The sequence below is a fragment of the Notolepis coatsorum genome, assembly GCF_963971535.1.
Source record: "Notolepis coatsorum genome assembly, chromosome: 9".
NCBI classification, from domain to species: Eukaryota; Metazoa; Chordata; class Actinopteri; order Aulopiformes; family Paralepididae; genus Notolepis; species Notolepis coatsorum.
This window is the reverse complement of record NC_140173.1, coordinates 127,320,015-127,342,408: the sequence shown is the minus strand read 5'-3', so window position 1 is coordinate 127,342,408 and position 22,394 is coordinate 127,320,015. Positions and strand designations below refer to the sequence as shown.

Below are 22,394 nucleotides of genomic sequence, written 5' to 3'. Positions count from 1 at the left end.
GGTACTTTTTACACCCCTGTATATACGCTATAATCTGCTTGGGTGGTTTTATTGGTAGTTTTTTCTCCTCACTGGTGAATACAAATGACAAAACATCTTCATCAACAACTATAAAATTAGGCTGAGATCCGCTAAAACAAGTGTAAACACAAAACTAGTTAAAGACAGACAGTAAAAATGTGGCTGAATCTTTGAAGATAGTGACTTTAGGGAATAAGCACATTGTGTATACCGTTTACCCTTTATTGTAACATATTATAACTGATAAGGCAGACCCTCAATTGTATTGCCTATATTTATGTCTTTCTTCTATCCCATACCTGTATCCCCCTCCTCCAGGCTGCAATGACTCAGAATTTCCCCAAGGGGATCAATAAAGGAATATCTCGTCTTAATTTCAAAGAAAATACAAAAAACAGGAAGACTTCTTGGTTGATTGACGAGTAACAAAAGAAAGACTCATTCGATTAATAATTTACAGGTTTTGAAGCAGTGCCAATTTATTCATTCACATTCCATCTCTTCACAGGGTAGTGCATGTATATGATGCTCCGAAGGTATTATGCAAAACACTCAAGATTTAAGAAGGAGGGACATGTCTATAAATGGGGTTTGGTCGACCGCTCCCATAAGGTTTGGCTCTTCTGCTGGCGAGGTTCCCTCTAGGTGAAGAGGTTGTAGAAACTGTTCACCGTCCCTTCAGGCATCTCCTCCAAAGCTACGCCCTCGCAGAAAGGTGGCAGGGTGAGGAGACCGGGGTCCTTAATACCAGTCTCTGTGTTCAAGTTGCTGTGTGAGAGACGCATGATATCGTTACCATTGGGGCAGACGATACAACCCGTTTCTCCTGGACTGAATGTATTACAGCAGCACAGCAGATCCTGGAACCAAGTTCCAATAATATTCCTGGTGATAATAATAAAAAACTAACCTGATAGAGAGTGCATTTCCTTCATAGATGTAGAGTGTGCTGAGAGGCAAGCATCCCACGCTTACAGACATGGAATAAGTAGCTGAAACACCACAAAGAAACAAAAACACATTATTTATCATCACTGATCTGTTTCACTGATTTATTGTCAAGTCTCCCATCACTTGTCTGAGAAGCTCAGAAATCCATCAATTTGTCTGTTGGCATCTGAAACCTCCAGACAAAGAATCATAGTTGATTAATTGTATTGCTTAATTTGTTTTTAAAAAGCAGTTAACATACCGACAGTATATTAAAAACTCAAAACAATTTAGAGGATCAACGTTATACATCACTTTAACTATGAATAAAACACAAACGTAGTGCCCTTTGATGAATGTTACTCGTGTGGCGTTTCACCTGAATGAAACAATGTGCCTCGTCTTACCGTTTGCCTCTGGAACGGCCCCCGTCCATATGGAGAGTTTAAGCCCGTCCTCTGCAATGGTTGGACTCCCTAAATTAATTTCGATAGACATATTGGCGTCGGAGGGAATCTCCAGAGGATGCAGGTCTGACTGCAGAGATTTCTTCGCACAGGTCTGGTTACTGCCATCGATCACATAGAAAACCCCCTGCCGGGGAAGGACAGAATCTCTGAGCAACACAAATATAATAATTCGATCATACAGCACAAGTACAGAACAAAAAGAGTCCAACTAGAGTGCGAATGTAAAAGTAAAGCGCAGAGTAATATACAGGTGATTAAACTGGGTATAATATTTATAAATTCGTACTACTGATTAATAGTGCTAATCAGATGTACAGAGTTGTAGCATTAATATGTACAGTGATACAGGTACTGTATAAAGACACTACGGCAGTAAGTCATAGGCTACTGGCCAGCAGCGTAACTAGTAAGAGTAGGTAAGTTGTACAGATATGTAAAAATTATTATATACAGGTATGTACAGAGATATGTGGATATACACAGTTTTATACATAAGCGTATTTATATATATTTAAGTGTTACCTCTTTGAAAAACATCAGCACATCCAAACTCAGTGTAAAGTTGACGTTGTAGGGCTCAGTATATTTGAGCCGGAGCTTCTTGGCCACATTATCGTACGTATAATTACCACCTGCATGTTTCCCAGTCCTCAAGTTGAACTGATTCATTGAAACAAAGAGGGAATTTGATAAAAGAATTACAAACAAAGAGTTTAAGATCAAGACTGATATCTGGTTTGAAATTCCAAATAGGGAAACTCACCACACACAACATTCCGGTCATACTGGGTGAATCTAAAAGAAAAGATATACATTACCGTTACTGAAATAGCTGTAAGTAGCTAAGGTTAAATAAACATTGGTATACATACAAGATATAGCAAACTAAGCATTACAAATTACAGTTGAAACCAAACATCCTTACGGCAAGGCTGGTCGTGGTCTGCAAGGGTGGTGGCACCCATACACAAGAAGATGAAGGTGGTGACAGCTGCGTACATCTTTCTTGAGTGGAGATGATCACTATTCAGAGAACACAATTAAGAGTTGACAAACTCAAAAGCAAAAAGAACGAGCCGCCATTTTATGTTACAACCCCATATGTCAAGGGGAAGGGGTGAATAATAAAAGGATGATTTTACAGGAAAAATAAAATGCCCACAAGTTTAAGTGAAGGAAAATAATATTGTGCCTTTATATATACAAACAAAAACACAGACTAATATACAATGACAATGGTGGATTTGAGACACAACCCAAGGGGAAAGGGGAGGGGGGGGGGGTATGAAAAAGGAGCTTGAAGGATGCCAAAAGGAATGAACCGAGGCAAACGAAACAAAACTAACTCTACACAAACACAAAAGGTCAAATAAAAACTACTTGAGTCCTCACTACCTAACCAAACATATGTCCAAAACATACAATGAGTGGCATCACTTCTGACCTAGACAATACTATCCCTACGTGTAGCACCAAATGTATTGGGCCCCTTACCTGCTCCAATTCCCAACACAGAACACACAGACACTTTTACCAAGTTGGCTAACTAAGTCACATACCTACATTTAGCCAACAGCAACGGAGACAAAAAGAAGAGGAGAACCAGGAAGTGCCACATGGGTTTTAAAACAAGGGGAGGGCTTCCGATTGGTCAACTGGTGATATGATTGATGGCTGGGATGACTGGCTGGTTTCCAATTGGTCTCTTGATTGATGACAGGCCCCTGGATCAGATTAGCAGGTGGAGTGTGTGAGAGAGAGAGAGAGAGAGAGAGAGAGAGAGAGAGAGAGAGAGAGAGAGAGAGAGAGAGAGAGAGAGATATTTGATTTTAGAAAAACATTTATTTACATAATTCTCATTACAATACGTGTCAATACAATTAAATAACTAACTACACATTATATCGGGCAACATGTGTCCCCATCACACTTAAAACCACCTGAGATCTCACAATAATTTTTTTTTAAATACACCTGTCCTTCTGCAACACAACAAAAAAAACATTGAAGCTCCACCCAAACAAAAAAAGTATCCATGCGTCCATTCAACACATAATATTTCATCAAGAACAACATATGAGCAACCCAAGAAGGGTCCCGTCAGTCCATTTGTGTCCGTTTTTATATTCAGCGCATGAAATAGATCCCCTTCATCAGGACCTTCCGTTCCACAGAAATAATCCTGCAACAGGTATTGTTCCCCGATGCTCCGCGCTTCAGTCCAATCGTCCAGACAGACCCTGTTGTGACTAGGGATGGGAATCGAAAACCGGTTCCCGTTGGGAACCGGTTCCTAATTGGCCGATGCCTGGAACCGTGTGGCTCCCGTGACTTTCGATTCCCTTATCGCTGCCTACAGTTGCGCAATAATGTTAGCCGTTAGCATGTAGCCATGGCAGACTCTATTTGATTCCTTAATGGCTCGAAATTGCCTGGGTTTTGGTAATATGCTCCCGAAATGCTCCTGCTGTTTGGCTACTTCTATGTGCAGTGAAAACTACTTGAATGCTTTAGAACCTAGTCATTGATTTAGATCAGGCTGAGCTAAAATTAGCCGCGGAGCTAACGTGAGCTAACGCTATTTAATCAAGCTCACAAAGAGAGATAAACAGCTGACAGCGGATAGTACAGGTACAAATACAATAAAACAGCAGGTGGGGGCTGTTGTGTAAACCTTGTACTCTTTAGTTCACATATAATGAGAGACGGAATGTTTGTTTACAAGACTGTAAGCCAGGAAGTACAGTGGTGCAACATACAAATGTGTCCGTGTAGCAACACAAGCCAATACCTTATAGGACAGGGGCCCGGGGAGCTCTCTCTCTCTGTGTGTGTGTGTGTGTGTGTGTGTGTGTGTGTGTGTGTGTGTGTGAGAGAGAGAGTGTGTGAGTGAGAGACAGAAGTCAGAGGAATAACAACCTGTTATTCAATAGATTAAATTAGTTTAAGAATAAAAAAATAAATACATTTTAAGAGAATCTCAAATACATTATTTTATTTAAGTGTAGGCTATAGTTAATGTTTTATTTTTTACAGTTTTTGTATTTTTCTGACATGGGGGCTCAACAATAAATGACAATCAGAAATGTCAAGTTGCATGTTATTCTAACCAGCTTAGACCCCTACGCTCTGCATCTTCTGGCCGCCTCAGACCTACTCCTATCCGAGCTCCGGGAGGGTCATCAAAGAGAAGTCGCCTATTCTCAGTCCTTGCCCCACAATGGTGGAATGAACTACCCACCCCAGTTAGGACAGCCGAAACCCATCCAATCTTTCGCCGTCGACTAAAGACGCACTTCTTCAACCATTATCTGAATAAAAAAATATATATCTAACCCTAACTAACCGTACTGTCATGCACTTGTCCTAATAAACTAACCTACACTTTAGCACTCAACACTTTGATGAACATTGTTGCTCAGCTGATAGAGTTGTGCCCTTCCTGATGGCTTGTCGTACAGAACTTGTAAGTCGCTTTGGATAAAAGCGTCAGCTAAATGACTAAATGTAGTTCTGTTGCATTTTCAATTTATTTATTTAAATTATAAATTGATCAGGTATCGATAAGGGAATCGATAAAGAATCGAATCGATAAGCAGAATCGATAATGGAATCGTATCGATAAAATCCTATCAATTCCCATCCCTAGTTGTGACAGGCTGTCCTCAGCCCCAATAAAGAACCCACTTCCTCTGACCCGGCTACATCCACAACATCTTTCAGTGTCATTGTCCCGTCACTGTCCAAGCCCAGGTCTACTCCCTTCCTGAATGTCCAGCCAGGCTCCACACATCAGAGGCTCCATTATCATGGTAATATTACATTATTCAATTGTCTGAGCTTCTGCACAATTTTTCTCAGTCAAAAAACTTCCTGGGAAGTGTACCCCCCCCCCCATTGTTCTTCAACCTCATTTGGGTCCTTGCTGAAAAACTAAACATCTCTAAATCTTCAAAAAAATCTTCCACTTTTACCTTACCTTGCTATCTCTCTATCTTTTTTATGCTCGCTTATGCCTGTATTTTTTACTGCTGTGAAGCACTTTGAACTGCAACTTCTGTATGAAAAGTGCTATACAAATACAGTTATTATTATTATTATTATTATTATTATTATTATTATTATTATTATTATTATTATTATTATTATTATTATTATTATTATTATTATTATTATTATTATTATTATTATTATTATTAGTGTGGGTGACCTGGCGAAGCCAGGTTGCCACCCACACTGTTGTTCTTGTTACTCTTTTTATTTATTATTTCTTTATTCCACCGATTTTGCCAACACCACTCGTGCCAGAGCGTTCGCGCCCCATACACGTGAAAGGTATCAAAACGATCGGCTTGCCTATGGCAACTGCGGTATTCGAACTCGTAAAGTTTCACCGCACCGTCTGGCTACGAATCGACTTTAAACGGTAAAATGTCGGTCCCATTGGAAATGCATTGCAATTTAGAGTGCGAGATCTTTCTTTATTCCACCGATTTTGCAAACACCGCTCGTGCCAGAGCGTTCGCGCCCCATACACGTGAAAGGTACCGCACCGTCTGGCTACGAATCGACTTTAAACGGTCAAATTTCGGTCCCATTGGAAATGCATTGCAATTTAGAGTGTAGCAGCTGAAATAATCTTTTTTCCCCTATCTTGGGTGAATTGCGAGTGTGATCTCAATTTTGGACGTAGAAATAAAACAAACACATCAAAACGATGACACGGCTGTCAGCCCGCTCACAAAAGAAAAATAAATGGAATTGGACATTTCTATCTCAACTGACAACCATTTGTTTGAAGGTTCTCCTCTCCATTGACCGCCATGCAATCGCACTCTAGGAATTTCTTTTTTCACACTCTTTTTTAGCCTTCTGTTCCGATCGCCGAAGGAGTGCCACAATATCGCACGAATGCCACAATATCGCACACAACCCTTCGCCTACTCATTGTAGTGCTTCTGTGCGCGTCACAACGCTTCATCTCTTATAGTTTTCTTTTAATCAATGTGACAATGCAGTCATGCATCTGCCTCCATAGAAATGCATTGGATAGAAAATGCAAGTCATAGTGATTGCTTCACCTGTGTGGCTCGTGGCTCACTCATGATTGGTTCAGCTGTGTGGCTCGTGGCTGAGCTGCCAATGACCTCATCCACTTTAACCCATCATTGCCCATCACTGTGTTGCAGTACTGAATTGCTGGACAGCACCCTCTGTCTTGCGGGTGTCATTGTACTCAGTAGGGATATCCTCTTTCATTTTTCATTGGTCCATGTTGACCACCTTTCATTGGTCGATGTTGACCACTCCCCGGATCCTTCGACCACGCCCCCTTAGGCCACACCCCCTCAGTGTATCTCTTGAACCGTTTGTCGTAGAGACTTGCGGATTGTGCCATTGTACTCAGTAGGGATATCCTCTTTCATTTTTCATTGGTCCATGTTGACCACCTTTCATTGGTCGATGTTGACCACTCCCCCGATCCTTAGCCCACGCCCCCTTAGGCCACACCCCCTCAGTGTATCTCTTGGACCGTTTGTCGTAGAGACTTGCGGATTGTGCCATTGGTCGATGTTGACCACCTTTCATTGGTCGATGTTGACCACTCCACTGATCCTTAGACCACGCCCCCTTAGGCCACACCCCCTCAGTGTATCTCTTGAACCGTTTGTCGTAGGGACTTGCGGATTGTGCCATTGTACTCTGTGTAATAGTGTAATAGTGTAATAGTGTGTAATAGTGTAATAGTGTGTAATAGTGTAATAGTGTAATAGTGTGTAATAGTGTAATAGTGTAATAGTGTAATATTGTGTAATAGTGTAATAGTGTGTAATAGTGTAATAGTGTGTAATAGTGTAATAGTGTGTAATAGTGTAATAGTGTGTGATAGTGTGTAATAGTGTAATAGTGTAATAGTGTGTAATAGTGTAATAGTGTATTAGTGTGTAATAGTGTAATAGTGTGTAATAGTGTAATAGTGTGTAATAGTGTAATAGTGTAATAGTGTGTAATAGTGTAATAGTGTAATAGGGTAAGTGTGTAATAGTGTAATAGTGTATTAGTGTGTATTAGTGTGTATTAGTGTAATAGTGTAATAGTGTGTAATAGTGTGTAATAGTGTAATAGTGTGTAATAGTGTAATAGTGTGTAATAGTGTAATAGTGTAATAGTGTGTAATAGTGTGTAATAGTGTAATAGTGTGTAATAGTGTAATAGTGTAATAGTGTGTAATAGTGTAATAGTGTGTAATAGTGTGTAATAGTGTAATAGTGTGTAATAGTGTAATAGTGTAATAGTGTGTAATAGTGTGTAATAGTGTAATAGTGTAATAGTGTGTAATAGTGTAATAGTGTAATAGTGTGTAATAGTGTAATAGTGTGTGATAGTGTAATAGTGTGTAATAGTGTAATAGTGTAATAGTGTGTAATAGTGTAATAGTGTATTAGTGTGTAATAGTGTAATAGTGTGTAATAGTGTAATAGTGTAATAGTGTGTAATAGTGTAATAGTGTAATAGTGTAATAGTGTTGTTGTGACTTTTTGATAGTAATATATAATTTGAACAGCTTGAAATATATCATTTATTATTGTAGCAAAAGGTGAAATGAAATTGGCATAAATATGTTTTATAATAGCCTAAATGGAGATTCAAGTTAAATTGTTTATCATATTGTTTAGAATTAGATTGCATTATAGGACTGTATTCTGTGGTGCACCATCTTTGCCCCCAGTGGGAAGTCAGCTGCGCGCAGGCCTATAGCCACACGCTTCAACGCTAATTAGCAACGCGTGCCACCTGTAAAAGGGTGTGTTTGATCCTTCGGGAGAAGTTAGTTGACAGAATGTTTGTTAGAATAAGCTATGCCTCGCTGCTGCTCTGCTCTAGAAAAACCTGTAAAGGGAGAAACTAATTAAATGGAATGGAATTGAGAACTACATTTCTGCCTCTTGGTCGTCAATGAAACATGAAGAACAAAAACTGTGAAATATGAATAATCATACGTGTTAAAATAAGAAGAGGATTTGGAACAGTTTATTGTGCAAACAAAGTGGTGCCGAAACCAGGGAGAATTTAAGTATATTCTACACGGACGGACTAATTGGATAAAGAAGAAAAATGACTGAACTAACAAGATTGAAGGCTATCCGAGGAGCAATAAGGACGTCTGTAACCAAGTTGCTGAACAAGATAGACGAGCAGATAGGAGCAGAGGCCCCATGTCTGCCCGACTTGGAAGAAAGTAAAGAAATATTAGTAGTCAAGGAGACTACTCTAAATGAACATGATCGGGACATTGCAGCAGCGACGGAGGAGAAGGACCTGGTCGAAGAAGTGACCACGGCTCTGGACTATATGGACCGAATAATCAAAAGGAAAACTCGGATCAACAGGTTGGTGCGCGACTCTCTCATAAAGACAGAAGAGGAGCGACAGAGAAGAGTGAGCGATGGGAGCTCACACTCATCAAGTAGATCGGATCATATAAGACTTCCGAAATTGATAATTGGAAAATTCAGTGGTGATATAAGCCGATGGCAAGACTTTTGGAATCAATTTAAAGTGTCGATTCACAATAACACCACCCTGAGTTCAGCTGACAAGTTCAGCTATTTGAAGTCATTATTGACAGACACGGCCGCAAACGTAGTCGCAGGATTATCCTTATCCGACGAGAACTACGACAATGCAATTGCAATGTTGATGGAAAGATTTGGCCGTAAAGATTTGATCATAAACGCACACATGAACAAGCTCCTTAATCTAACCCCTGTAAAGAGTGCCACGAACATTAACGCACTAAGGAGATTGTATGATGACTGTGAAATACAAGTGAGGAGTTTAGACGCACAGGGAGTTGTATCGGACTCATATGGAAGTCTACTGTGCCCGATTCTCATGAAAATGATTCCCGAAGAAATAACCCTGGAGTTTACGCGTGTTCAGGCTACAGGGTGTCTGTATTGAAAGTCAAAGACCTAATGACATTCCTGCAAAGGGAACTCGAAAGTCGGGAAAGGACAATGAACTTGACACAGAGAAAGGAGACTCCACCTCCACCCGCAGACAGTGTCTGGGAAAGGAGGAGTCGGCGGCCCCAGCGCGCGGGCGCCGCATCGACATCTACATTTTACGCAGCTGATAATGAAGATGGAAAAGCATGTGTATTCTGTAACAAAAGCAATCACAGATCAAAGGACTGTTCAGAATTCACTGCTGAGATCAGAAAAGAAAAATTAAAGGTACAGGGCAGATGCTACAGATGTCTAGGTGCCAGGCACACTTCTAGTAAATGCAAAGTGCAGGGAATGTACTGTGAGGAGTGTAATAGTGTATGGCATCATAGAACAGTGTGTACCAGACAGAAGGGCACACAGAGTAATGTCAGGGAAAACCCCACAGATACTGTAGTGTCAATTGTCCCAACATCAGAAAGGGGCACAGTTCTGCTGCAGACAGCGACTGTATGGATAGAAACACCCACACGCAGCCAGATAGTGCGGTGTGTTATGGATGGGGGTAGCCAACGCAGTTTTATAAGAGAAGATATCTCAAAGGCTCTAAATCTACCAGTAGTAGGAGAGGAGGTATTGAACCTGCACACATTTGGCTCGCTAGTACCCAAACGAATAACCTGTAGGAAGGTTATAGTGTATCTGAGAAATATTCGAACCAACCAAGCAGTGGAACTAGAACTACTGGAGACGCCACTTGTGAGCACGTCATCAAACCTGACAACAGCCAGTGAGAAACTGAGAGGAACGCTGCACAAAAGAGGAATGCAACTTGCTGATACCCCAGTGAGGGGAATGGAATCAGAAAAGCTTGGAATATTGATCGGAGGTGATCACTATTGGAAAATCGTCACTGGACGAATGGAGAGACTGGATGACGCACTAGTTGCGCTCGAAAGCAAGTTTGGATGGTTAGTGCAAGGAACTGTCACAACGGCGATGATGTGTGTCACAGAGACTCCAGACGTGGACGTGATGCTCGTGAGCATGGGAGAGGAGCAAGCGCTTTCAAACCAGTTGCGCAGCTTCTGGGAAACTGAATCCCTCGGAATTGACATGTCAAAAGAAGGCCGCGCTGAGAGCGCAGACGCTGCAGACGCGCTACTGAAATTCGAGGAGTCAATCAAATACACGAACGGGAGATATGAGGTTCGGTTGCCATGGAGAGAGGAACAGGTGATCATCGCTGATAACTACGCCACAGCTGAGAGTAGATTTGCTCACCTGGTAAGAAGATTCCATAGCAACCCTGTACTGTACCATAAATATAATGACGTCATCCAAGAGTACCTAGCCGATGGAATAGTAGAAATAGTAGAACAGGTGCAGCCCAAACAATTGGAGAACCCTATCTACTATTTACCCCATCATGCTGTAATTAGAGATCAAAGAGAAACTACTAAATTAAGAGTAGTATTTGATGCATCTTCACATGGAAGAGATTGTCGGTCTCTTAACGAGTGTCTCCAAACCGGCCCCAATTTAAATCCAGACCTATTAGGCATTCTAGTCAGATTTAGACAGTATAAAGTGGCCCTCATGTCAGACATTACGAAGGCCTTCCTTCAGATTTCTCTAAACGAACAGGACAGAGATGCACTGAGATTTCTCTGGACCACCGGAGACACATTGTCAATGGACCAGATCAGCATTCTGAGAATGACACGAGTTCCATTCGGAGTGTCCTCCAGTCCATTTCTATTAGCAGCCACAATTCGTCATCATCTAAAGAAATACGAGAATAAATATCCAGAGGTCGCAAAAACCCTAGATGAGTGTCTCTACGTAGATGACTATATCTGCGGTGCTCACACAGTAGAGGAGGCTTTAAAAATCACTCAAACAGCCAATTGATTGATTGATTGAAAAGTTTATTAACAGATTGCAGAATGGGTACAGTACAGTACATCTCAATACATACAATTGTTAAGGGGATGCAGACCAGAGAAAGACTTTCGTCTTGTTTCCACCAGGGTCCCCCATTTTCAATTCATCATAACATATATGACATACATGACATACAGATAGACAGTACTGCTACATCTATACATTTATGACATATCAGATTTGCAAATACAGTACTGTTTGTGATACAAAAGTGTCCAGAAAAGGAGTGTATATACATTTGGCGTAGAAACTGTACATTGGAGGAGGTTGGTGGGGTGGGGTTGGGTGGGTTGGGTGAGGGCTGTACATTGGAGGTGGGGGGGGGGGGGGGGGGGGGGGGGGTTGGGTAGGGGACACACACACATTTTACACTGTACATTGGAATGTTGACAAAGCCTTACTTGGTCATTTACTGTACAACTAGGTTAGGACATTTGTAGGGGCCAGTTTCGAATTGCAGTCTCACGTAGGTGTTTTTTGAGAGTGTTTTTGAAGGTGGGTAGTGATTCACATTCCTTTACAGCTTTAGGCAGGGCGTTCCACATTGATGTGGCATAATTGCGAAACGTGTTTAGTCCCTTGTTTGAGCCGAATCTGGGTTTTACATGATTTGTGGAGCTCCCTCTGGTGTTGTGATCGTGGTATTCACTGACCTTTGGGAAGTATTTTGACATGTACATGGGTACCTTGGTCGCGTAGTGTATCTTGTAGACCAGGCCCATTGCAAGTTGCTGTACTCTGTCGTCTACTCTAAGCCATCCTAGGTTGTCAAAGTGGGCAGGGGTGAGGTGGGTTCTAGGAGTCAGGTCAAGTAGTAGTCTGACTAGCTTGTTTTGAGATGTTTGTAATTTGTTTTTTAGTGCCTTTGAGGTGCTTTGGTACCATGAGGTGCAAGCATAGTCGTAGTACCCTTGAATGAGTGCTCCTGCTAGAGTCTTCAGGGTATTCTTGTTTACCAGAGAGGAGATCCGGTACAAGAATCGCGTTCGTTGGTTGACTTTTTTTATTACATTGGATGCCATTTTGTCACAGGAAAGATTAGCCTCTAGGATGGAACCCAGGTAGGTAATTTCATCTTTCCTTGTGACAATATTGTCACCCACTGTAACCGAGAAGCCGTCAGTCTTGCTGAGTTTGTTATTTGAACCGAAGAGAATGGACTCTGTTTTGCCCATGTGTAATGATAGTTTGTTGTCGGCGAGCCATATGCAGATTTTGCCTAGTTCCGAGCTGAGGGCTTTTTCAACCTGTAACTTGTTCTTGTCAGAGACCAGCAGGGCTGAGTCGTCCGCAAACAGGAACAAGTTGCAGTCACAAGCTGACGACATGTCATTTGCATAAATTAGGAATAGTAGCGGTCCTAGTATGCTTCCTTGTGGAACACCACAGCTCACTGTGAGGGGGGGGGATAGGGTACCGTTTACTTCCACCATCTGTTCCCTCCCCTCCAGGTAGGATTGTATCCAGCTCACTGATAAACTATCAAAACCAATTGCTTTTAGCTTGTCAATCAGAATGGTGTGATTGACAGTGTCGAAGGCCTTTTGTAGGTCCAGCATGACCATGCCGCAGTATTTGCCCGCGTCCACCTCTTGTTTGATGTGGTCGTTCAAGTAGAGAAGGCATGTGTCAGTGGAGTGGGATGTTCTGAAGCCAGATTGGAATTCGTAGATTAGATTTTTTTCCGCGAGGTATTTTTCGATCTGTTCGTATACTATTTTTTCCATGACTTTCGAGATGGATGTAAGGATAGAAACAGGGCGGTAGTTACCCGGGTCTAATTTGCTGCCCTTTTTGTGCAGGGGTGTTACTCTCGCAATTTTGAAGTCCTTGGGGACGTGTCCCTGTTTTATGGAGAGGTTTATTATGTGTGTGATGACTGGGGTGATGGCTGCTGCTGAGTCTCTGAGGAATTTGGAGGGGATGTTGTCATGGCCAGTGGCCTTGTTTGGTTGGAGGGCGCTCAGTTTTTTGAGTACCTCATCTGTAGTTACTATTTCCAGTTTGAAGTCGTCTTTGTGGACGCCTAGGTTCATGTAGTATGCTACTATGTGTTCTACCCCATACTGCCCTGAGTGGGAGGGTAGTTTGTTTACCAGTGTTGTGGCTATGTTTGTGAAGAAAGTGTTTAAGTAATTGGCTACATCCAGCTTGTCTGTGATGAGCGTGTTGTCCGTCTTTATGTTTATGTTTGAGAACCTGGTTTTGAGTTTTTTACTGCAGCCTAGTTGATTGTTGAGTAATTTCCAAAGTTCACGTGGTTTATTTTTGTTTTCCTCGGTTTTGTCATTGATGAAATTTTTTTTTGCAGTTTTGATCATGGAGTTTACGTCATTTCTTAGTCTGTTTCTTTCTAGTTTGAGTTCAGTCACGTGGTCTTGGAGTTCACTGCTCGTGCTTTTGGTAAGCTTTGACTGACTTTTACGAAACTCAGAGCATTTTTTGTCTCTGGCTTTCATAGCGGTCAGTATTTCAGTGTGCATCCATGGCTCAGCGCGATTTTTTACCCTGGTGGTTCTTAGGGGGGCCATTTTGTTTAGTATTGATGAAAATTTGGTTTTGAAGCCAAGCCAAGTTTCTTCAACCAGTGTACCATTGAGTTCATCTGACCAGTCCAGACTCTCCAGTTCAAGGTTAAAGGCCTCGCTAGAGTAGGTTTTGAGGTCTCTAGATGTGACTGTTTTGTGACAGCCAGCCTTTAGTTTTAGCTTTTTGCGGGTACAGAATATCATGTAATGATCACTTAACCCGCATGCTATAACCCCTTTACTGGAGATCTTGGACTTGTCAGAGGTCAGTATGAGGTCAATGGTAGTCTGAGTTGATTCACATATCCTTGTGGGTTGGGTGATTAGTTGGCTGAGGCCGTGCAGATCACAAAACCTATTGAAGGATTTGAAGACGGGTGCATTTTTTTGTTGCATATCCGTGTTCCAATCCCCAATAAGAATTTTTTCCGCATCCTCAGCTCCAGCTAAGCACACATCCAGAGTATCATAAAAACCAGTCTGTTCTGGTGGTCTATAGATTGTGCCTATTAGTACTGATTTTGCCCTTTCAAATAAGATTTCAATCCATACAGTTTCAATCTCGTCATGGCCAAGGAGATCATGTCTGAAGCTGGAATGGATTTGTGCAAGTGGAAAACGAATTCAAATGAGCTGCAAAGAGAATGGACACAACAAGTGAAAAATGAACAGGTGGAAGTCAAAAGCCAAACGCCAATGAAAGTGTTAGGGCTGACATGGAGAACAGAAACAGACGACTTTGTGTTTGAAATGAAGGATTTTATTGAACATTTAAAAGACAAAAAAAACACGAAGAGAGGAGTTCTCCAATCCGCAGCACGAATCTTTGACCCAATAGGTTTTTTATCCCCATTTAGCATTAGGGTAAAATGCCTGTTCCAAAAAATTTGGGAACGGGGTCTCGACTGGGACGCACAGCTCCCAGATGACCTCTCCGAAAAATGGAACCAGTGGTGCGCTGAAATTCCTGATTTAGGCTCTATAGCCATAAGCAGAAGTTACACTTCAGAACTACAGAATAGCGACGACACGCTTTTAGATAAAGAGATCCACATATTCTGTGATAAGTGAAAAAGCTTATTGTGCAGTAGCCTATTTGCGCACGACAGATATAGATGGAAAATGCGCCACTAGTCTAATAACGGCCAAAACTAAAGTTGCTCCATTAAAGAAAATCACCCTACCTCGACTGGAACTGATGGGAGCTTTGATAGGGTCTAGACTAGGAAAGTTTGTATGTGAACAATTAAAAATGCCTGAAATCAAGACACACTATTGGACAGACTCAATGATCGCTCTCCATTGGATCAAAGGCACGGCTAAACAATGGAAGCCGTTCGTTCAGAACCGAGTGATCGAAATTCAGAACCTGACCCTCCCAGAGAACTGGGGGCACTGCCATGGAGCAGAGAACCCGGCCGATCGCGGCACACGGGGCTCCAGCGTAAAGACGCTAAAAGATGACTCTCTGTGGTGGCACGGGCCACAGTGGTTAAGAGAGCCAACCGGAAAAAGTACGTCAAAAGATGATATTGATGAAGGAGTGAATTTGGAGGAGTGTGTGGTGCAAAGCCAGATAGTGAAAGAGGAGAAAACAAGTATGTGTTTGGGCCCGCTATTTGACCTGGGAAAACACAGCAAACTCAACCGAGTCCTGCGCGTCACAGCGTGGATGCTGCGTTTTACAAGCAATACACAGAAGAAAGAAAAAAAGAAATCTGGTCCGCTGTGCGCAGAGGAAATCAGAGAGGCGGAGAAATACTGGACAAAACTCTCCCAAACAGAAAGCTTCCCAAAAGAACAATCAGATTTGTTAAATGGAAGAGAAGTGCATAGAGGCTCAAAATTAATGAGCCTAAAACCGTTCATGGATAATGAAGGGCTTCTGCGCGTCGGAGGACGGCTTCAGGAAACCAACTGGGATTACGCACAGAAACACCCTCTCATACTGTCCGGGACTAACCCCTTCTCCTTGCTGGCCATTAAGAGAGCGCACAATGATGTATTCCACTCTGGTTTACAAGACACCTTGACACAGGTGAGAGAACAGTTTTGGATATTAAGAGGACGCCAGTTGGTGAAGAAAATGGTAAAACAGTGTCTCGTCTGTCGAAAAAGTAAATTAAAAGCAGGCCAACAATGTACTGCGCCCTTGCCCAAAGATAGGGTGACAGAGGCCCAGCCGTTCGAAGTAACGGGTGTAGATTTCGCAGGGCCATTATATGTAAAGCCCCAGAATAAAAAGGCATATGTAGCTTTATTTACTTGTGCAGTGACAAGAGCTGTGCATTTAGAAATAGTATCAGACCTCAGCACAGATTCATTTCTTTTGGCCTTTAGACGATTTGTGGCCCGACGAGGAATCTGTACCACGATATATTCAGACAACGCAAAAACATTCAAGCGTGCAGACAAAGATCTGAGAGCTATGTATAATTTGATAAAAGATACGAAGATACAGGAGTTCTTTGCAAGGAAAATGATCACCTGGAAATACATAGTAGAACGGGCAGCTTGGTGGGGCGGGATGTGGGAACGCATGGTGAGGTCAGTAAAGGTGTGCTTAAGAAAGGTGTTAGGAAAAGCGTTTTTGACATTTGAAGAGCTTCAAACGTTGCTTACTGAAGTGGAGGCTGTTGTCAATTCAAGACCCCTCACCTTCACACACGCAGAGTGCGGAGAGCCTGCTCCGCTAACCCCAGCCCACTTCTTGGTGGGACAGAGACTCACGACCCTACCTCCACTGCCCACTCCCCCCAATTACCACGCTAATGCTGACGCAGCTAAGCTCAACAAACGGTTACAATACCGTCAGAGACTGATCAACGGATACTGGATTCGATGGAAGAAGGATTATTTAATGGAGCTGAGATCAGCACACACAGCATCGAACAAGCCCAGCACATTCAAGGTGGGCGACCTGGCTTTACTGCACGAAGACAAACAGCCAAAGCATATGTGGAAAATGGGTCGCATTGAACAGGTGTTCGTAGGACGGGACGGAAAGGTTCGTTCATGTTCGTTAAGACTCCCCAAGAATCTGGTCCTGAAGAGACCGGTACAGCTGCTGTACCCCTTGGAACTAGAAGAATGATGACACCATGGGAGCTCATCGGGGGGGAGTTTGTTGTGACTTTTTGATAGTAATATATAATTTGAACAGCTTGAAATATATCATTTATTATTGTAGCAAAAGGTGAAATGAAATTGGCATAAATATGTTTTATAATAGCCTAAATGGAGATTCAAGTTAAATTGTTTATCATATTGTTTAGAATTAGATTGCATTATAGGACTGTATTCTGTGGTGCACCATCTTTGCCCCCAGTGGGAAGTCAGCTGCGCGCAGGCCTATAGCCACACGCTTCAACGCTAATTAGCAACGCGTGCCACCTGTAAAAGGGTGTGTTTGATCCTTCGGGAGAAGTTAGTTGACAGAATGTTTGTTAGAATAAGCTATGCCTCGCTGCTGCTCTGCTCTAGAAAAACCTGTAAAGGGAGAAACTAATTAAATGGAATGGAATTGAGAACTACATTTCTGCCTCTTGGTCGTCAATGAAACATGAAGAACAAAAACTGTGAAATATGAATAATCATACGTGTTAAAATAAGAAGAGGATTTGGAACAGTTTATTGTGCAAACAAGTGTGTAATGGTGTAATAGGGTAAGTGTGTAATAGTGTAATAGTGTATTAGTGTGTATTAGTGTGTATTAGTGTAATAGTGTAATAGTGTGTAATAGTGTGTAATAGTGTAATAGTGTGTAATAGTGTAATAGTGTGTAATAGTGTAATAGTGTGTAATAGTGTGTAATAGTGTAATAGTGTGTAATAGTGTAATAGTGTGTAATAGTGTAATAGTGTGTAATAGTGTGTAATAGTGTGTAATAGTGTAATAGTGTGTAATAGTGTAATAGTGTGTAATAGTGTGTAATAGTGTAATAGTGTGTAATAGTGTAATAGTGTGTAATAGTGTGTAATAGTGTAATAGTGTGTAATAGTGTAATAGTGTAATAGTGTGTAATAGTGTAATAGTGTGTAATAGTGTAATAGTGTGTAATAGTGTGTAATAGTGTAATAGTGTGTAATAGTGTAATAGTGTGTAATAGTGTGTAATAGTGTAATAGTGTAATAGTGTGTAATAGTGTAATAGTGTGTAATAGTGTAATAGTGTGTGTAACTGAGGGGTACAATTCCCTGACTGTATTACTAGATATGATACTTACTACCACTACCTTTGTACTTAATATTCGGCCACCCAGTACTCGGCATAAATATATTATGATGAACACTGTCACGTAGATGAAACGGATCCAACACAAATGTACGAATTAGAAATAGGTCTTTATTTCTACACAGCGATGGTGTGTAGAGCAAGCACTTAATCAAATCAATCACATTTATGAATGGGAATTAGTATGCACCTTTATGGCAAGAGCACTCGCCGGTATATCAATAGAGAATGTCCAATCTCTGAAGGCGCAGGCGGCACATATACGACCTGGAATAGTTTAAGGAAGAACAGCAATGATACTTCAATGACCATAGACTGGATACACTAGGGGGGGTTAATCCGGTCGCTTGTAAGCCGACAGGAGTAGGAAGGGGGGGGGGGGTAGAATCCGGCTGCCTCATCCGGCCAAGGGCATCCCAGGTGAACCCACTGTAGTGCCGTTCAATGCGCCGGCGATCCCTGGACCACAGATGAAAGCAGGTGGACTCCCCGTGGGCCGGCGTCCTCCGGTCCACGGAGGAGAGACGCGAAGCGACCTCGTCCTGCAGAGCGTCTCCTCACCTCGCGTCCCCTCCAGGGGGGGGGGCTCCAACACACGGCAGTGTCGGGGGTCTTTATCCATGGAACAATCAACGTACACAAAGCATAATCCGTGCCGGGGAAGGCGGGCTGTCGTCGGTAGAATAATCCGGTATACAGGTCCACTCGCTCGTCGGCTCTGGGGCTCCTCGGGTGCAGCTTCACGTGGGGTCAACCACCCTGGACAAGCAGCCAGTTCTCTGCCCGAAACGATGGGGTACTGACCACGGTAGTATTCTCACCGCACGAAGCACTATATATTAACAGACTATTATTAGCTTAATAGACTACGTCCAACTCGACGATATAGTGCCAAATATGACTATTCAAATATTAATATACACGATGTCTCAATACCGATGGTAAGCCGAACTTGGCCTTACTCCCACACGTGGCGTCGCGGGGAGGCTTTACGTCTGTGACTCTATTGGAGGGTAAGAAACTGGACTGAAAAGGAAGTCCTACTTTAGTAGCGCAGTATATATACGCACTATGAACAAATAGCCCCATTAGCGGTGCGGTAGCCAGACTCCCACACGGAACTAGGACCTGTTCGTACATGTTGAGCGGTACGCTTGAACCGGGTCCGAGGGGCATGGCAGCCTGGCACCAAGGTCTCGACCAATAGTAGAATGGAGACTATTATGGGATGCTCAGCAGGCTAGAATGGACATCCAACGCATACTGTACAAGGAATATACAAGGGATATCAGGGAATATTAGAGAATATACAAATACAACCAAATATATATATATAAATAAATATATATATTCGGTTTAATCTGGCCCTTCACAACAGTGTGTAATAGTGTGTAATAGTGTGTAATAGTGTAATAGTGTGTAATAGTGTAATAGTGTAATAGTGTGTAATAGTGTGTAATAGTGTAATAGTGTATAATAATGTCATAGTGTGTAATAGTGTAATAGTGTAATAGTGTAATAGTGTGTAATAGTGTAATAGTGTAATAGGGTAAGTGTGTAATAGTGTAATAGTGTATTAGTGTGTATTAGTGTGTATTAGTGTAATAGTGTAATAGTGTGTAATAGTGTGTAATAGTGTAATAGTGTGTAATAGTGTAATAGTGTGTAATAGTGTAATAGTGTGTAATAGTGTAATAGTGTAATAGTGTGTAATAGTGTAATAGTGTGTAATAGTGTGTAATAGTGTAATAGTGTGTAATAGTGTAATAGTGTGTAATAGTGTAATAGTGTAATAGTGTGTAATAGTGTAATAGTGTAATAGTGTAATATTGTGTAATAGTGTAATAGTGTGTAATAGTGTAATAGTGTGTAATAGTGTAATAGTGTGTGATAGTGTAATAGTGTGTAATAGTGTAATAGTGTAATAGTGTGTAATAGTGTAATAGTGTATTAGTGTGTAATAGTGTAATAGTGTGTAATAGTGTAATAGTGTGTAATAGTGTAATAGTGTAATAGTGTAATAGTGTGTAATAGTGTAATAGTGTAATAGGGTAAGTGTGTAATAGTGTAATAGTGTATTAGTGTGTATTAGTGTGTATTAGTGTAATAGTGTAATAGTGTGTAATAGTGTGTAATAGTGTAATAGTGTGTAATAGTGTAATAGTGTGTAATAGTGTAATAGTGTAATAGTGTGTAATAGTGTGTAATAGTGTAATAGTGTGTAATAGTGTAATAGTGTAATAGTGTGTAATAGTGTAATAGTGTGTAATAGTGTAATAGTGTGTAATAGTGTAATAGTGTAATAGTGTGTAATAGTGTAATAGTGTGTAATAGTGTGTAATAGTGTAATAGTGTGTAATAGTGTAATAGTGTAATAGTGTGTAATAGTGTGTAATAGTGTGTAATAGTGTAATAGTGTAATAGTGTGTAATAGTGTAATAGTGTAATAGTGTGTAATAGTGTAATAGTGTGTAATAGTGTAATAGTGTGTAATAGTGTGTAATAGTGTAATAGTGTGTAATAGTGTAATAGTGTGTAATAGTGTAATAGTGTAATAGTGTGTAATAGTGTAATAGTGTAATAGTGTGTAATAGTGTAATAGTGTGTAATAGTGTAATAGTGTGTAATAGTGTAATAGTGTGTAATAGTGTGTAATAGTGTAATAGTGTGTAATAGTGTGTAATAGTGTGTAATAGTGTAATAGTGTAATAGTGTGTAATAGTGTGTAATAGTGTAATAGTGTGTAATAGTGTAATAGTGTAATAGTGTGTAATAGTGTAATAGTGTAATAGTGTGTAATAGTGTGTAAGTGTGTAATAGTGTAATAGTGTGTAATAGTGTGTAATAGTGTAATAGTGTGTAATAGTGTGTAATAGTGTAATAGTGTAATATTGTGTAATAGTGTAATAGTGTGTAATAGTGTGTAATAGTGTAATAGTGTGTAATAGTGTAATAGTGTGTAATAGTGTAATAGTGTGTAATAGTGTAATGTAATAGTGTAATAGTGTAATAGTGTGTAATAGTGTAATAGTGTGTAATAGTGTAATAGTGCTATGCGACTTGCGGGTTGTGTCGTTGCACTCAGTAGGGATATCCTCTTTCATTGGTCTATGTTGACCACTCCCCCGATCCTTAGGCCGCGCCCCCTTTTTGTATCCTTTGAACCGTTTGTCATAGACTCGCGAGAGACCCTCTCCCCCGTTGGCCGGCGGTGCACAGGCGTCACCCACACTTTCACAATTTCCCCCGCGCGGAATTGTCTAGTTATTATTATTATTATTATTATTATTATTATTATTATTATTATTATTATTATTATTATTATTATTATTATTATTATTATTATTATTATTATTATTATTATTATTATTATTATATTATGGAGGCACACACATCCAAAACCAAAGAACTGAATGTGAACAAATCATCAATTTTTTTGTACCTTTATTTAACCAGGCAAATCAATTAAGAACAAATTCTTATTTACAACGATGGCAAGAGACAACGCCTCTTGAAGGGAGGAAGGGGGGCTGGAAAGGAATTCAGGATTAAACATTTCCGACATACAATATATGTTATTACAATATAAATATACATACAACAAGCAATATAGCAAAGAAATAAACAAAGAAATGGATTGCACACTGGACAGATAGAGAAAATAGGAATTGGTTAGTGTGGTATGGGGGGAGGGGTTTCATTGATACCTTTTGAATGAAAATACATTTTATTTGGAAAATAAGATAAAATGCTGCTTCTTTGTTTGCACTACTTGTTTTTTGTATTAAGTTCAGTCGCACTTTTTTTTAACAGACCTTTGACTAAATTATTGTAATTAGCCTATATGACAGCAGTTTTGTTTTCGTTGTCATATTGATGTGCCTTTTTTATGGCTACCCATTGTGGTATAATATCTAATGTTCTCATGTAAATATATTCCCCTCCCCTGTATCCCCTTACCTATGCCCCCCCCCTCTCTGTGGAATAAGACATTCCCCTCCCCTTTCTCCCCAAACCTGTACCCCCCCCCCCCCCCATTTGACCTATCAAATGGGACCACACACCCCCCCTTGTTGAACTATAAAGGGCTCCTCCCGACCACAATAGAGGTCTTCTCACCTGGGTCATTTCAGCTGATCACCTGGGGGAAGCCCTCAGCCATTCTCTCTATGTAATCTATCTGTTTGGTTAATAAACCTTGTTATTATCCAAACCTCGGTTGACTGAGAACATTCTTCATCAGGATATCCACAAATATCCCATTATCCAAACCTCGGTTGACTGAGAACATTCTTCATCAGGATATCCACAAA

General features: G+C 40.9%; 1 protein-coding gene across 1 annotated transcript; it reads right to left on the bottom strand.

Moving 5' to 3' along the window:
* Positions 1-500: 500 nt before the first annotated feature.
* On the bottom strand, positions 501-2,978 carry LOC311234268 (ependymin-1-like). Its single transcript, XM_084321404.1, has 7 exons — positions 2,916-2,978; positions 2,347-2,444; positions 2,185-2,216; positions 1,944-2,081; positions 1,359-1,545; positions 932-1,013; positions 501-789 (listed from the first exon to the last, which is right to left on the bottom strand). The coding sequence occupies exons 2-7, from the start codon at positions 2,420-2,422 to the stop codon at positions 663-665; spliced, it is 642 nt and encodes a 213-aa protein (XP_084177530.1). The 5' UTR covers positions 2,423-2,444; positions 2,916-2,978; the 3' UTR covers positions 501-662.
* Positions 2,979-22,394: the final 19,416 nt, after the last annotated feature.